Here is a 17,720-nt window from a genome sequence, read left to right as displayed (position 1 = left end):
AGAAAATCAATACCATATCCTCATCCAGTAACCTGATGAATCCAGTTGATTCACTACGGCATCACTGTACTGTATTGTAGTAGTTGTCATCCAAAATTACAGTACCACAAACATCCCATACTGTACCTTGTCATAGTATCTCAGACAGGGCCCATCTCCTCCTCCCAGTCTGACAGCGTTAAGGGTGTCTGCCAGATCAGCTGGTGGATTGCAGTCTTCCAGGGAGAGAGCCACCACAGCACTCTCCATCAACCCCAGTGAGGCGGCCGCTGCCCCACCTGCTCTCAGGATCTCCTCCCTCACAGCACTCCAGGCTTGCCGCTGCAGGGCAGAGAGGCCGCAGATGGCAGAGGGCTCGTTGTTCTTGGCAGCTCTATGTTGGCTCATCACATAAACCACTTGTCTGTAGATGTCAGGGAAAGGTAGAGGGGACATAGGCCCGCCTGGGCTGGGATGCTGCAGTATGTTGACTGAAAATACCCCTCTAGCACAGATTACGATGGCATGGAGGCAGTCTGGGTATACCTGTAAAACAAATAGCACATTAAGAAGTAGGAGATAATCACATTATATGAAAATAAGATAAGGGAGTATGATGAATTGTTATCATTATAATCAGAGATGGTGTATGAAAACACAAAAAAACACTGAGTACTCCCAAAGCTTACTTTAATCTCATCTTGGGTCTTCCCAGGAATGCGGCTGGCAGCAAACACCTCTGATTGCTGTGTGCGCTCAGTTTGCCCCTCGCCCTCTACCAGCGAAGGCTCACTATACATCTTGGCCACAGCCCAGAGCAGAGCAGCAGCCCTCTCCAGTTGGGCACACTCCTTCTTGGCTCTGGAGGGGGGCAGGACAGCGGGGATGGCTGTCGAGGTGGGCAGGGGGTCGGTACATGAAAGCAGCCGGTTCTTGAATTGCTCTGTCACCCAGTTCTCTCGGCCAGAGGCGGCAGCCGCCAAGCACTTTTGGGCCTCCTGCAGGACCTCCCTCTGTTGGCTAAGGGTGTTTTTGAATTGAGAGTAGAGCTCGGGGCTCAGGGTGAGCTGGAGCACACGGCCTGCCTCTTGTAAGGTGACATCTAGCTCTGGAATAGGGTAATCGAGAAGTGCCATCCTGTCCTGTCGATAGGGGGAACCTAATGCAATGAGAGAGCGAGGACGCACAATCAATTGAGTTAAGGTAAAGACACTCAGGTAATTTGCCCTGATATTCTCTTTCAACCATAGTTACTGTAATACATACTGTATTAACTTGTATGATTACAAAGGCTATAATTCAATTAGGGTAATCATATTATCTAGGAGAAGAGCTCATGAGACCCACAGAGGACTCTTTATGGATTCATTGGGCTGATGTGAATGGACAGTACCCTTAGTTTGTATGCCAGATCATCAGTAATACAATACCTCCTGTAAGGTCAATGTATCCTTTTGAGATACATTGTGACTTCTCCTTTATCACACTGTGTGTGAGTGGCTGCTCTACATTACCCTCATCCCTTAATGATAAGAATTAGCATGGTGTTTGTATTGCTAGTTGTCATGGGAATATGTCTCATTCTGCATGACCCTATTGGGGTAATTAGATTTGTGCTGATAAGCCTAGTCAGTCTCTCTTTACAATGCTGCCTGTTTTTCATTCTTCTAAGGCCAGATTCAAGTTTGGCTATGCCTATGACCATGTGATTACCAGGTAGTTACTAATTATTCTAACTAAATGAAGTTACAATTGATAGGTTTTATGTAATACCACCTCTATAAACCACATAGGTAATATATAAGTTCAGAAATACATTCAACTGTAGAATTTAAGTACCAAATTGTAATATTTACCATAAAAATAAACTAATAACACAGTTGTGTCACTTTTGTCAAAATGGAGCTTCATTAAAACCAGTTATCAGCAAACTAAACCAGCTTATAAGATGTCAAAATCATGTCACAGAATACATTTTTTGGAGAAAAAGTGGTTATTTTGAATTTTCTCTCTTGTATTATGGAAATTCAATTTTTGCAATTAACTTTTGAATGTGATAGCAGCTCTCTTCAAGAGATCTGTTGACAATCTCAGGGCAACACAACCAAAATATAGGGTGTGTAAGGGTTACAATGTGTAAGTTCCTCAAATGTGATTGTGACAACTCCACTGACAACCAAAACAGAAAAAGTGACACAACTGTGTTATTAACCAACTATTTTGCATGCCTAAAATACATGTAAAATAACAACACAGCTATTATATTAAAAATATTTTCCCCCTGCCTGAGGCAACTTTTTGTCATCAAAGTTGCTAAGATCAATTGCAATGATTTAGACAATAGTAGAGTAAATCATTTAAGTTTACATACATTGTCAGTGGTATGTCCTGAAGTCCCTACACCCCTCAACAGTATAAGCAAGGAGGCTGCCCTCCACTAAAGAATGTATCATACCACAATGACTCATTCAAGCGTGACTAACTTTAAAACATGTATTTCAAGAAAGACCAATATACACATCTGGCTCAGCTTTGTGGGTGAATTTTTTTAGCAAATTTTAGGTACACAAAATACCACTATGATCAACAACACAAGCACTCACAGATACGTTGCTCTGGACATTACACTCTGTAATTAGGCTACACATAAGTAGATAAAGTTGTGTTATTCTTACAGCCATTGTTGGTACGTGTATAAGCTCATAAAATGTCATTTATAAAAGTAGAAACTAGTTTACCTCAATACCGAAAACTCTCCCAAGATATGCACGCTCCGTAAGATGCAGCGATAGTCAGTGAATAGAACGTTTTGTTGTACTACATAAACAAGGGTTGGCAATAATATGTACCTAGTGATTCCAATTAAGCAATTACATTTCCTGTCTCTGAAAAGACGCTGGGTGAATCTGAGGCAGCCTCTCACTGCAAATACTCTCCCTAATGGAATGGCTAATGTCAATGTTCAACAAATGTTGGAACTCTTTTTAAAGGTTTTTCAGGTGCATCATTAGTTTGATGCTCTATGCTCTATTTCACCCAAACAGTCATTGACAGACAGTTTTCCACATGACCATTTAACCCTTGTGACTGAACATTAAATGCACTTTAACTGGTTTCGAAAATGTCTCCTGGTACATGCCTCCTGGTCTCTATAATTAGATTTGTAGCAACAGTAGAATAAGAGGCATGAGGCTGAATTAGTAATGGCTGTCTCTCGCAATGTCTTATGCCATCCCCAGTTACAATAGTCTTAACGATTTAACACAATTTAGACCATATACAAAAACACTTTTACAGATATCACTGCTGCCAGTTACTTGGTTACCTGTGAAGTTCTGTTAGGTAGACTAACATTATCTGACTCACAAACCACATCATTATGGCCATAGGGCAAAATGTAATGTGAGATTCCTGTGGTTTATTTACTAATACAGACCACCATACATTCAATCATGTGACGTAACTATACAAGTAGTTCCTTGGTATTCTTGATTATGATCAATAGTATCCAATTGTGAAATATTGGAATAGCTCAGTGAATATTTGTATTATCTTATCCCTAGGGCTCCCGAGTGGCACAGCGGTCTAAGGTACTGCATCTCAGTGCTAGAGGCGTCACTACAGACCCTGGTTCGATTCCAGGCTTTATCACAACCGGCCGTGATTGGGAGTCCCAGGGGGTGGTGCACAATTGGCCCAGCAATTTACCAAACAGAACATGTCTCAAGTTATCATACAGAGGGCAATAAAACACAAAATGGGCTTCACTTTCTATTAACCCAAGATCACACAAGGGATTGTGTCGGATCTTAGCTGCTCACAAACTGACCAATATAGTACATATTAATATGAGTTTGTTTAATTATATGTCTTTCATTTATCCTTGTCTTGTCCTTGTAATCAGTGATGATGCTATAGGTGATAAAACAATTTCCCAAATTCGGATTAATAAAGTAATACTCTACTCTCCTCTAACCTACTCTACTCATATAGTCTTATTACATTGGCTTATGATCTTATTCACATATGTTTTCTTATTAGACTTCTTTATAAAATGCTTTATTCCATCATAGAAAGGTGTATAGGTTTGTAGGCTAAATAAGATTGAGTGCTGTAATGTCACATTTCTCAACCATAAAAATTGTTCAAACCGGATGTATTAATTCCAGTGCAATAATAAGTAGCCAATAGCTTCCGGTTTGTCATTCTGACCCCGAAGCGAGGGGGAACTGTGTCTGTTGTACTTATAAGGAGAAACCTTTGAAATCGTTTCTCAAACGTAAGTTCAGCGTTCTCCCTTGACGATGTAAAATGTTGTTCTGTCAATATCGTATATTTTTATTCAATTGATTGTGAGTATCAGCTCCTCTGTGCAAGGTCAGCATCGTTCGGAGGCTAACGTTACTGTAAAAAGCTAATTAACGTTAGCTCGCATGCTAGGCTAGCCTTAAGTGATTTTTTTTGTATTACTATTAGCCAATCAAAGGGAACAATACTATTTATACTGGTTTTGCTATTCTAGTATAGCTAATTGTTAGCTCACTTATCGTACAGTCTACACGGGCAACAGCAGCTAACGTTTGGTAGCTAAATTGCTCAGGGCTGTTCTACTGGACGAGTGCTAACGTAAACTATATAGCTAGCTAATGTCAGATGAAAGGGGTTAGTAAGCTAGTTCAGTATCTTTGGTGTATCTTATGTGTTGCTCTGGTCTGACACGGCTAGGCTGCATGCAGACTAGACAGGCATAACATAACTAATGTTAGATAGTTAGCATATGAACTTGACTTGCTGCTGGGTGGGTATCATTTGTGGAAGGTTCCAACGTGAATCTGTTCCAGAAACTTCGTAAAGTACAAGGATGCCAACAAACAACGCATACAAAGTAACATGATCAATTCACCAAGCTAACTAGCTCCCGATTAGGCATCAACTCACCACGTAGCTTATTGTTAATGTTTGTCCATAGGCTACCAGAGTGAGGATAGACATTTTTTGGAATAAACGTGGTGAGTGAAAAACCTGACTACATTTCCACGCCCTACCCGGTATCTTATTCTGCCGCTGTACAACTTTGTATGCGTTGTTTGTTGGCAACCTTGTTATTTTTGGAACAGATTCCTGTTGGGACTTCCCATAAATTACACTCACCCCTTGCTGCTAGCTAGTAGTACCAATAATCGGTATAACGACCACCGAATCGGCAACAAATGATCAGTCTTATCTCGTCATCCACAAAGGTTATCTAACTAAATATGCCCAATTGTATCAAGTAGTTAAGTTACTGTTCAGGATTAGTATAGCCTAACTTGATCCATGTTGTCCTTCCACTTCACCAGTGGCAGATGCCTAGGTGACAGTGTTCGGAAATTGCCGCTAATACTACCCTTTGCGTAATGATTACCTATTCAATTGAAATAAATAAATAAACGTCCTTCTATCTCTCCTCACAGGAGTCCTCCCCTCTCCATGTGCATCCCTAATGGGCGGCTGGTCTCGTAGTGCGGTGCTGGAGCTGTACCGAGCACTGCTCCGTGCAGGGCGCCACCTTCAGTACACAGACCGCAACTACTACCGGCGCGCCGTGGCCGGCGAGTTCCGCCGCTGCCAGGCCCTGACCGTGTCTCGCGACAAGGAGGCCGCACTGAAGAGGGGCCAGTTCTTCCTCAGCAGTAGACTGGGGGGGTTGATGTAGGTGGGGGTGAACCATCCAACACCACCTTTAGCAAGACGTGCTTGTGTCAGACCACTAACAGGTAAACTATTCAGCTAATTAACTGACCAACTATCCTTTTGCGCCTATAAGTTAATAATGCATATTTTAATAATAAAAGGTACACAGTCCTTGAGTTATGGTAATAGAATGCAGGACTCTTCACATCTGAATCAGTACTTTCTTTGTTCTTTCATCATTTTCCCCTTCTAACGCTACATTCACAAAGACAGAATGGCGGGAGTGAACGGTGACCGTAAAGGAAAGAAGGATGACAATGGGATGGGCACGGCCGTTGACTTTTTGCTCTCTAATGCCAAGCTTGTGCTTGGGGTCGGAGGAGCTGCCATGCTAGGCATTGCAACACTAGCAGTCAAAAGAGTAAGTTGGACATTCTTTAAGTAAGATCATTGCAATTCTATTCTTGTAAATGTTATTATGTACATTCTTTGTCTGTTGTGCCAGTTCAGTTGTAGGCTAAATGTGATCACCTCTCACTGTTTGGCATCTGATCTCTACATCAGTAATTTTACTGTTTTTAACCACGAGTGGAAGACATGTCCATTTCATGAAACACTCTAATGGACAATAAAGCTTTTCAATTCCATCTCCTTTCAGATGTATGACCGTGCCATAAGTGCTCCGACCAGCCCTACTAAGATGGAACCATCAGGGAAAAGGAGTTGGGAGGAACCAAGCTGGATGGGCTCGTCACCACGGGTACTTAACCACGACATGAGGTCAACAGTGAGCAGGTCACTGCAGACTCTACCCACCTCCTCCAACTCCTTTGAACCAGGTATGGTACGCTAATGTATTTAGGGTGTCACACAATGTTACGCATTACAACTATCAACATTGCTCATTTAACAGAGTTACAATCGTGCCGTTAGCTCACCCCACAGCGTGAAACGTTGCCAATGGCGTTGCCAAATTGGTACTTTTTACGGTGGTGCAACTGGTTAGTACATTGTCAAGCAGGACGGTTACGTGTGTTGGCAAGGCAGAGGATGCGAGATCAAGTACCGGTAAGGACTGATGAGCGTGGAAGCTATACTGCTAAGCAGCAGAGGGACGCCTGTTACACTCACACTTGCGCACACTCACACACATTGCCTATCTGTGTTCAGAGCGAGGCCTGAACAGTAACACTTGGGATTGATGTAGCAGGTGTTTACAGTGGGGTGGTAGTGTGTTTCAGATGGTTTGACCTCATCTCTGTGCAGTGTTTTCTAATCCTTGGCTGTGTCTATTGACGACAGGATGGCTGATGTCAGGATGGCTGTACTTCCTGTATTGTGGGTGATGCTACTGACTCTGTGTTTGTTGTAGGAAGCTATAGGATCGTTCCATTTGATTTCAGTTTTTGACCGCACCTCTTGATTTAAACTAAACTTTCCATACTTACAGTGAGGGGGGAAAAGTATTTGATCCCCTGCTGATTTTGTCTGTTTGCCCACTGACAAAGAAATGATCAGTCTATAAATTTAATGGTAGGTTTATTTGAACAGTGAGACAGAATGACAACAAAAAAATCCAGAAAAACACATGTCAAAAATGTTACAAACTAATTTGCATTTTAATGAGGGAAATAAGTATTTGACCCCTCTGCAAAACATGACTTAGTACTTGGTGGCAAAACCCTAGTTGGCAATCACAGAGGTCAGACGTTTCTTGTAGTTGGCCACCAGGTTTGCACACATCTCAGGAGGGATTTTGTCCCACTCCTCTTTGCAGATCTTCTCCAAGTCATTAAGGTTTCGAGGCTGACGTTTGGCAACTCGAACCTTCAGCTCCCTCCACAGATTTTCTATGGGATTAAGGTCTGGAGACTGGCTAGGCCACTCCAGGACCTAAATGTGCTTCTTCTTGAGCCACTCCTTTGTTGCATTGGCCGTGTGTTTTGGGTCATTGTTATGCTGGAATACCCAACCACGACCCATTTTCAATGCCCTGGCTGAGGGGAGGAGGTTCTCACCCAAGATTTGACGGTACATGGTCCCGTCCATCATCCATTTGATGCGGTGAAGTTGTCCTGTCCCCTTAGCAGAAAAACACCCCCAAAGCATAATGTTTCCACCTACATGTTTGACGGTGGGGATGGTGTTCTTGGGGTCATAGGCAGCATTCCTCCTCCTCCAAACACGGCGAGGTGATGCCAAAGAGCTCCATTTTTGGTCTCATCTGATTCAGAGTTGTCCTCTGAATCATTCAGATGTTCATTGGCAAACTTCAGACGGGCATGTATATGTGCTTTCTTGAGCAGGGGGACCTTGCGGGCGCTGCAGGATTTCAGTCCTTCACAGCGTAGTGTGTTACCAATTGTTTTCTTGGTGACTGTGGTCCCAGCTGCCTTGAGATCATTGACAAGATCCTCCCGTGTAGTTCTGGGCTGATTCCTTGCCGTTCTCATGGTCATTGCAACTCCACGAGGTGAGATCTTGCATGGAGCCCCAGGCCGAGGGATATTGACAGTTCTTTTGTGTTTCTTCCATTTGCGAATAATTGCACCAACTGTTGTCACCTTCTCACCAAGCTACTTGGCGATGGTCTTGTAGCCCATTCCAGCCTTGTGTAGGTCTACAATCTTGTCCCTGACATCCTTGGAGAGCTCTTTGGTCTTGGCCATGGTAGAGAGTTTGGAATCCGATTGATTGCTTCTGTGGACAGGTGTCTTTTATACAGGTAACAAACTGAGATTAGGAGCACTCCTTTTAAGAGTGTGCTCCTAATCTCAGCTCGTTACCTGTATAAAAGAGACCTGGGAGCCAGAAATCTTTCTGATTGAGAGGGGGTCAAATACTTCTTTCCCTCATTTAAAATGCAAATCAATTTATAACATTTTTGACATGCGTCTTTCTGGATTCTTTTGCTGTTCTGTCTCTCACTGTTCAAATAAACCTACCATTAAAATTATAGACTGATAATTTCATCGTCAGTGGGCAAACGTACAAAATCAGCAGGGGATCAAATACTTTTTTCCCTCACTGTATTTGCCCATGGTTGAAGTGATCAGAAAATTACTTTTTGGACCTGAATGCCAATACAATCAGGAGATGGAGGGGCTTGAAGTTGACCAATTTTTGCATATCCCAACATACCATGAGGCGTCCATGTATTCATCACTTGAAAAGATGAACGGTTAAGTTTGATATAATTTAAAAGCTTGAAACCAGGGTTGCTAAACTATTATAAATTGTAGGAAAAATGTGTACTGTTTAATTTCAGATTTAGTTACATTTTTGCCTATTATGACGCTTAGACCCTAATGTATATCATCTGACGTGTATGTGTTGTGCCTGCCATCGGTTGAGACACAGTATACTCATGAATACAGGGTGGGTGTCATTTTAATCATAGAAATATAATTCATAGAATGGACCTTTCCCTTCAGACAACTGCAATTTAGCTGTTACACCATTTTAAAGTAATTGATTTGAAATTTTACATTCCAATTACTACCATGAAGATGGCTGAAGGTCCACCCACCATCAAATGTCAATTTAAATGGGAATGTCTTGTCCACATCACCAACAAACTATCATGGTCTAAACACACTAAGACAGTCATGAAGAGGGCACGACAAAACCTATTCCCCCTCGGGAGACTGAAAAGATTGGGCATTGGGTCCTCAGATCCTCAAAAGGTTCTACAGCTGCACCATCGAGAGCATTCTGACTGGTTGCAGCACTGCCTGGTATGGCAACTGCGTGGCCTCTGACCGCAAGCCACTACAGAGGGTAGTGTGTATGGCCCATTACATCACTGGGGCCAAACTTCCTGCCATCCAGGACCTCTATACAAGGCAGTGTCAGAGGAAGGCACTAAAAATTGTCAGACTCCAGCCACTCTAGTCATAGACTTATCTCTGCTACCGCACAGCAAGCGGTACCGGAGCGCCAAGTCTAGTACCAGAAGGCTTCTTAACAGTTTTATCCCGAAGCCATAAGACTCCTGAACAGCTAATCAAAGGGCTACCCAGACCCCTCTTACACTGCTGCTGCTCTGTTTATTATCTATGCATAGTCACCTTAACTACCGGTAACCCCTGTATATAGCCTCGCTATTGTTATTTTACTGTTGCTGTTGAATTATTTGTTACTTTTATTTTTTAAATTTTACTTAACACGTATTTTTTTCTTAACTTCTTAAAGCATTGTTGCTTAAAGGCTTGAAAAGTAAGCATTTCACTGTAAGGTCTACACCTGTTGTATTCGGCCGTATGTGACAAATAACATGTGACAAATAACATTTGATTCTATCTATATTTATGATTTTAGTAGGTTTCCTATGGAAGATTGACATTGTAATTTAAAACAACTGATATTCCCATTCAAGTCCATATTTTCTGTGTGGACCTCCAACCAATTAGAAAGTTGAAATGTCAATGTAATTCCCATTTTAGTTACACCTACTCTGCATTCAAGTGCATGCTGTGTCTCAACTGATGGCAGTCTCAACATAAACCATACTTTTTTTTGTTTTAAAGGAATGACCAAATAGTTTGACAATCCTGTTAGTAAGCTTTTAAATTATATCAAACTGATCCATTTTATATTTTCAAGAGATGGACATACAGTGGCTGTCTCATGGTATGCGTCATGGATCACAATTTGGCCACCTCTCTCCTGAATGTTTTGGCATTCAGGTCAAAAAAAGTAATTTTCTGACCACTTCTACCATGGGCAAACATGAATGGAAAGTTTTGTTCAAATTACAAGGGGTGCGGTCAAAGCTATTGAAATTGAATGGAACGACCCTATAGTTTTGTTAGTAGAAACCCACTAAATAGACTAAACTAGATGGCTAGTTTCTATTGCGCTCCATTAGGTATTTGTTATAAAGTAAAAAATACCTCAGTCTGTGGTATTTTGGGTGGTTCTCTTATGCCGGGTGTACACTACACAACTTTCAAAAATGTAACATTGCTGAGCCTCTCACATTTAACGACCGTCTTTCATGTCGTTTCTTTGGCTTCCCAGCGTATTAGTGCTCAAGCTAAACGATGTGGCAAGGGCGGGGGGGGTCACACACTACAAGGTTCTTCACTTGGTTGTGAGGATTCTCCATATCACGCCGTCTCGTGAAAAACGAAACGTGTCTGATCTCAACTAAAAACAATGGTGTGGTGCACGTCCGGCTTTAGTAGTAGGTTACTCTCTGTAGGAGAGGATAGTCTGTAAAGCAGCCCCTCTCGTGGTACGTGTTCCCATTAGTTGGGTTTGATTTCCTGTCGTCACCCAATATCCTTACTTTTGTTCTTATTTACCTCCCATGCCCTTTCAACATATTTGATTTGTTTCATTATTAAAGTGTCTTGCGTCATCAGAATGCCCAGCCCACATGGGTTATATGCACTGTATATGCGATAACCCATACCTGCATATTTCTAACCTCTGCCTGTCGTGGCTGTATCCCACTCAGACTGCATGCGGAGGGCGGCGGGGCGGGGACGTAGCGCTGCAGGGGAGACCGACCTCTTCCGGGCCAGGATGCGCCTCTCCTTACAGGAGAAACTGTGGGAGTTCTACCAGGAGCGTGTGGCAATCCCCGCTGAGGAGCAGGCCACAGCCCGCCGGGCTGCCCTGGACATCTGCGCAGAGCTGAGGATCTTCCTGCACGCCAAGCTGCCCGACATGCCTCTCCGAGAGATGTACCTCAGCGGCAGCCTCTACGACGACCTGCAGGTAATAAGAGAGTAGTAGTAGTAAACTTTATCCCTCCGGGGGAAGGGATAAAGGGTAAAGATATCACTTCACTGGGCCTTGGCTTAGGAGTGTTGTGACCACAAACAATGCTTTTTACCTCAGTGCCTGTCTCTGGGTTTGAAATGTTATGGTTTTACAAGAGTAACACCATGTGCGCTCTGACTCTCTCTCCCACTTTTTCTCAGGTGGTGACAGCAGATCATGCTCAGCTCATGGTCCCTCTGACCCTGGAGAAGAACCTGTGGTCGTCAGTCCCCGGGGAGGACACCATCATGAATGTTCCGGGCTTCTGGCTGATTCGCAGGGAGAACCTGGAATACTTCCCCCGAGGCAGCAGCTACTGGGACCGCTGCATGGTAGGAGGCTACCTCTCCCCCAAGTCTGTCCTGGAGGTGTTCGAGAAGCTGGTGGCGGGCTCCATCAACTGGCCAGCCATCGGCAGCGTTCTGGACTACGTGATCCGGCCGGTGGTTCCCTCGGAGACACTCACCCTGGAGGTCCAGTACGAGACAGACCGCCTTCTTTACGTGGACTTCCTGCCTCTGCTGGTGATGGACGACGGCGCCTCGCTCATCGCCAAGCCACACAGGCTGGCCGCGGAGCGCCATGAAAACCTGTGGCGGCAGAGTTTCCGTGTGGCGGAGACTGCGCGCCTGCGGGCTCTGGACCAGGAGGACGGGGGCTGCCGCTGCGCTTGTCTCAAGGTGACTAAAGCTGTGTGCAAGCTGAACCCGGCCCTGGCGCGCCTGTCAGCCAGTCAGCTGACCAACGCCATACTGCTACTGAGCGAGAAGGAGGGCGACTGGACCCAGGAGGCGCTGGCTGACCGCTTCCTGCATTTGCTCCGCTCGCTAGTGGGACACTTAGAGGCCGGGAGGCTCCCCTGCGCCCTGGTCCCCAAAGTCAACCTGTTCTGTGAGCTGACGCCAGTGGAAGTGGATGAGCTAGGATACACCCTCTACTGTTCCCTCTCTGACCCAGAGGGACTCCTAAGGACTCCTCAGTCTAAGTCTGGTCACGGGTTCTAGGGTTTAGGACAGATGGTATATAATTCTAAGGTTCCATATATTCCATGCTGCAGAAGAGGATAGGATATGTAATTCATATGCGCTTCAGACATGGACCATGTCCCCTGTGACCATGTCGCTGTGTGATTGATTCAACATCACGTCTCTGGAGTCCCTATTTCATCGATCAATATGTTTCTCTTGTACTTTTTATTTTTATTTGTGTAATTATGTTTGTGATAAAGTAGAAATGCAAAATCAACCACTTTAGTATAGGGGTTTAACAATGAATACAGGATCATCCAAATACCAGTTAAACCTCAGATGATGAAACCATATGGTCCCTATGCTGCACGTAAGCCGTTTTATAAATAGTACTGTTCAGAGGGGTATACTTTAAAGCATGATCAAGGAGTTAGCCAACTAACTTGCCTAGATATCCTGAAATAACTTCAAATGGGCTTGGTCTAATTGACTTAACCAAAAATAAGTTTAGCTTAATGAACCCCAAAAAAATCTAGTTATTTTTGTTTGTCAAAGTTGAACCTGTTTTGTAGTATACCCCTTGGGGTAGGACTGTGTCTGTTGAATTGGGGATTGCTTCATTGGCTAATATGTTACCATTATATTATGTAGCCAGTTTGGATGGAATCGTGTCGGGGGGGGGGAATATATATACGTTTATTCATTATAATTGGTGGGAATGGAAATTGGGGTTTATTTGAAAGATATTGTGGTAGCTCCATCCTCAGATTGCAGGTCTTTCAAACACTGAGATTATGATGGGTAACATTAGTTTAATGCTAGTTAATATCATGTCTGAACAGGGGCATGAAAGAGATCTCTCAGTCAAATGAACAAGCCTCCATAATCGGCTCAAGTATTATTGTTCTCTACATTTTATAGCTTACTATTAAGCTGAGACGTGGAGGCAGGGTGCTTATTACACTCTGCCATGAGATGCCAGTTCAGATGGACAGATAGTTTGGTGACACCGTCAATACTGCCGCCCCTAACAAGGTAAATGGTCTTAAGCACTGTTGTGGTCCACTAGGAAATAAGACCAGTGAGTGGAACATGACAGGGGGGATGTTCTTCTACTGCAGGGTACTTATAGTACTGTAGCCTGGTATCGTACAGTTTGTGCTGTAGCCAACTCTTCTCGTTGTCATGCATGGCATTGACATGGCAAGGCTAGAAGAGTTGCTTACAGTACATACAGTATGGGACCAGGCTACACTTAGCCTACTCTACCGCTCTAACTGTGTAAATGGATAGAATGTAATGTTGACCATGTGAGCTGCCGCAAAAGCAAATAAATTATTGTGGTATGACTGAAATCTTGACATTCTTGAGTTTGTCTAGATTTCTTGAAGTTTTTGAATTTGGTTCAAGTTATAGTTCTGAAATTGTAGCAAACTTTGCAAGGGTGGAGGCTGCTGAGGGGAGGACGGTTCATAATAATGGCCGGAATAGAGTGGTATCAAACACGTTCATGTGTTTGATTCCATTAACTGCATTCCAGCCATTATACTCCATTCCAGACGTTATTATGAGCCGTCCTACAATCAGCCTCCACTGGTGGAAACGCCCACTAAAAAGCCTAATGTATAAAGCCTAATGTATAAATCACAGAAACCTATCTTCATGGTATTTTAAATTGCGGATGATTTGTGTGTTATTTTTTTTTTAGGACTTCTCCCACAAAGTTGTTGAATGAAAGAATGTTGAGAAATAAGAATATATACTTTTGTTAGGAATGTGTGCCGTTTGCATGAGTAAGAATACCAATGTAGAAAGTTAATCATACGTTGGGTTATTGTTATACACCTTCTCTGTACTGTCTGTTTATGACGTCAAATATGTCTTGTGACGTTAAGATAAGATACCTGACCTATATGTTCATTCATAGGTCTTTGTTGGGTAAAACTGGTTGTTGCATACCTTGTATGAAACAAATCTGGCATGACTTCCTCCCACTCATAACACACAATGGTTGGTGTGCTTTTTTTCAAATTACATTTTGCGATAGTTAGGATGTTAAGCTGAGAGCGAACTTATCAAAGACAGTTGCTGTGGAAAAGAATAATTTGTTTCCGGTTGCAAATACAGTATTTGTCAGTTTGGCTCTCAAGTCTGGTCTTGCTTCAATGGCCTTACTGGTATAAGGTAACTGTTGCTCAGTCATGATATAGTGTCTTCAGAAAACATTCATACTCATTGACTTCTTCCACATTTTGTGTTACAGCCTCAATTTAAAATTGATGAAATATATATTTTTCTCACCCATCTACAGACAATACCCCATAACTGACAAAGACAAAGCATGTTTAAGAAAATGAAATATTTTATTTAAACTAGGCAAATCAGTTAAGGACAAGTTCTTATTTACAATGACAGCCTACCAGGGAGCAGTGGGTTAACTGCCTTGTTCAGGGGCAGAATGACAGATTTTTTTTTACCTTGTCAGCTCGGGAATTTGACCCAGTAATCTTTTGGTTACTGGCTCAACGCTCTAACCACTAGGCTACCTGCCACCAAGCTGACATATGACAGAAATATGTCATTGACATAAGTCTTCACACCCCTAAGTCAATATATGTTAGAATCACTTTTGGCAGCGATTACAGCTTTGTCTTTCTAGTTAAGTCTCTAAAAGCTTTGCACACCAGGATTGCACATTATTTGCACATAATTAAACCAATTCTTCAAGCTCTGTCAAGTTGGTTGTTAATCATTGCTAGACAGCCATTTTCAAGTCTTGCCTAGATTTCCCAAGCCAATTTTAAGTCAAAACTGTAACTAGGTCACTCAGGAACATTCAATGTTGTCTTGGTAAGCGCCACCAGTATACATTTCGCCTTGTTTTTTAGGTTATTTTTCTGCTGAAAGGTGAATTTGACTGTCTGTTGGAAAGCAGACTGAACCAGATTTTCCTCTAGGATTTTGTCTGTTTCTTTTTTATCCTAAATAAACCTCCCTAGTTCTTGCCGATGACAAGTAGACCCATAACATGATGCAGCCACCACCATGCTTGAAGATATGAAGAGTGGTACTTGGCAATGGGTTGTTGGATAGTCCCCAAATATAACGCTGTGTATTGAGGACATAAAGTTGATTTCTTTGCCAAATTTTTGCAGTTTTGCTTTGGTGCATTATTGCAAACAGGATGCATGTTTTGGAATATTTGTATTCTGTATAAGCTTTCTTCTTTTCCCTCTGTCGGTAAGGTTAGTATTGTGGAGTAACTACAATGTTGTTGATCCATCCTCAGTTTTCTCCTATCGCAGCCTTTAAACTCTTAACTGTTTTAAATACACCATCCAAAGTGTAAGTAATAACTTCATGCTCAAAGGGATATTCAATGTCTGCTTTTTTTTCTTTTCTTTACCCATCTACCGATAGGTGCCTTTCTTTGCGAGGCATTGGAAAACCTCCCTGGTCTTTGGTTGAATCTGTGTTTGTAATTCACTGTTCGACTGAGGAACCTTACAGATAATTGTGTGTGTGTGTGTGTGGATTACAGAGAAGAGGTAGTCGTTCAAAAATCATGTTAAACACTATTATTGTGCACAGTGAGTCCATGCAACTTATGTGACTTGTAGAGAACATTTTACTCATGAAATTATTTAGGGTTGCCATAACTAAGGGGTTGAATACTTATTGACACGAGACATTTCAGCTTTTCATTTTTAATTCTGTCTGTAACATAAAATGTGAAAAAAGGCTAGGGCTGTGAATATTTTCTCAAGGCACTGTATATCGTCTTCTGTGGTATGTTAGTGTGGATATTGGAACAAAGGTATGTTCAGTTTAGAGAGACATTTCTTTTATTATTTATGGTAGTTCCATTAACTTTACACTTACAGACACGGGTGGGTAGGTATTCATTTTGGTGCTCAGTGTGTGCAGCTAAGGGTGCAGGTCAACCCCATTGACATATAAGATCAACCCACATTGAAAGACAGCCAGGGTTAATCTGGTGTTGACTGAGTTGACATCCAGCAGACAGACAGGGATTTAAACCAGGTCAGGTAGCAGCTATAACCATCCCATGCCAAGATGGTCCAGTGTTCAATCACAAGCCTTCTTCAAGAGTGGGCTCCTGAGTGGTGCAGCGGTCTAAGGCACTACATCTCAGTGCGAGGCATCACTACAGACACCCTGGTTCAATTCCAGGCTGTATCACAACTAAACCGTGATTGGGAGTCCCATAAGGCAGCGCACAATTGGCCCAGCATCTTCTGGGTTTGGCCAGTGTAGGCTGTCATTGTAAATACGATTTTTTTCTTTACTGACTTGCCTAGTTAAAGGTTCAATAAAAAATACAAAATAAAAGTGTTGTGCAAATATAATGATAAAATATAAATCAGCACTTTGCTCATCTGTGATTGAAAAATATATATATCTTCCCAATTAACACAATATTGTCTCACAGGTATTTAGTGTCTATCCTGGTAGGAGTGGAGTGGAGGGTGTGCTTGGTACAGTAGAGCATTATACAAGAAAATCTTCGACATGTAATGGAGATAGTTTAGTATTTTTGTATTATACGTTTGCAACCAAAAAAGCAGAGTATGTTTGCAATGCTACCACCACAACCACACGTAGTGTTCTGAAGAAGTGTTTAATTCTGGGTGTACTGATATTAACGGCTCAATCCGTGATGGGACTACTTATAAAGGATGTTTTTGTGTGCAGATTTGTCTCTGTAGACCTGACTTAAACTACAAACATTTCTGTGCTGTTGTTGGGGTCATTTTGCCATGCAAAGTTTGCTACAACTGTTATAAACCACAAAGTAGACAACTACATCTACCTTGTGGATTTCAGCCTAGCGACGATATGCTTGCATGGAATGTATGTTTAGTTTTTTTGTTGACGTTTTTTTCGATTTAATTTTAGCAATGGAACTGAATGGTACACAGCACTTTGTATACTCCGATAATAAATGTTGCGGCAGATGTTTCTTGTGGTTATGTTTTTGTGTAAATAACAATTGGTAATTTCAAATGAGGCTTGCAGGGAAAATAATATTTGGGTAGGATACAGCAGCAACAGGTAGCTGGAAGAGATGGAAATTAAGCTAGACAGAGGCTAGTACTTTTCAGTCCTAGCTAGTAGAAAATGTGGTGAACTAGTCAGTTGTAATATGTTGTCTAGTCAAAGTCAAATATCGCACAGCATAGATTTTAAAACTGGCTAGTCAATCTGGTCTACTAGCCCAGTTGCCCAGTGCATAAAATCCTTAAATTCAATCCCTAAATCTGTAAGAGTTAAACATGAAAAGAAAGGGTGGTGTTGAGACGTTTG

General features: G+C 42.3%; 3 protein-coding genes across 3 annotated transcripts; 2 read left to right on the top strand and 1 right to left on the bottom strand.

Moving 5' to 3' along the window:
- Positions 1-83: 83 nt before the first annotated feature.
- Positions 84-2,872, bottom strand: LOC106600886 (uncharacterized). Its single transcript, XM_014192636.3, has 3 exons — positions 2,718-2,872; positions 669-1,138; positions 84-525 (listed from the first exon to the last, which is right to left on the bottom strand). The coding sequence occupies exons 2-3, from the start codon at positions 1,113-1,115 to the stop codon at positions 97-99; spliced, it is 876 nt and encodes a 291-aa protein (XP_014048111.3). The 5' UTR covers positions 1,116-1,138; positions 2,718-2,872; the 3' UTR covers positions 84-96.
- Positions 2,873-5,461: 2,589 nt separating this feature from the next.
- Positions 5,462-5,674, top strand: LOC123741672 (mitochondrial ribosome and complex I assembly factor AltMIEF1-like). Its single transcript, XM_045714961.1, has one exon. It carries the CDS (start codon positions 5,462-5,464, stop codon positions 5,672-5,674), a length of 213 nt encoding a protein of 70 aa, XP_045570917.1.
- A 252-nt stretch (positions 5,675-5,926) lies between these two features.
- Positions 5,927-17,371, top strand: mief1 (mitochondrial elongation factor 1). Its single transcript, XM_014192639.3, has 4 exons — positions 5,927-6,073; positions 6,311-6,491; positions 11,117-11,379; positions 11,586-17,371. The coding sequence occupies exons 1-4, from the start codon at positions 5,927-5,929 to the stop codon at positions 12,426-12,428; spliced, it is 1,434 nt and encodes a 477-aa protein (XP_014048114.1). The 3' UTR covers positions 12,429-17,371.
- The last annotated feature ends 349 nt before the right edge of the window (positions 17,372-17,720 follow it).

The sequence above is a fragment of the Salmo salar genome, chromosome 03 (genome assembly GCF_965601325.2).
Source record: "Salmo salar chromosome 03, fSalSal1, whole genome shotgun sequence".
In the NCBI taxonomy this organism is placed as follows: domain Eukaryota; kingdom Metazoa; phylum Chordata; class Actinopteri; order Salmoniformes; family Salmonidae; genus Salmo; species Salmo salar.
Note: the sequence above shows the minus strand (reverse complement) of the source record. Positions and strands in the feature narration are given on the sequence as shown.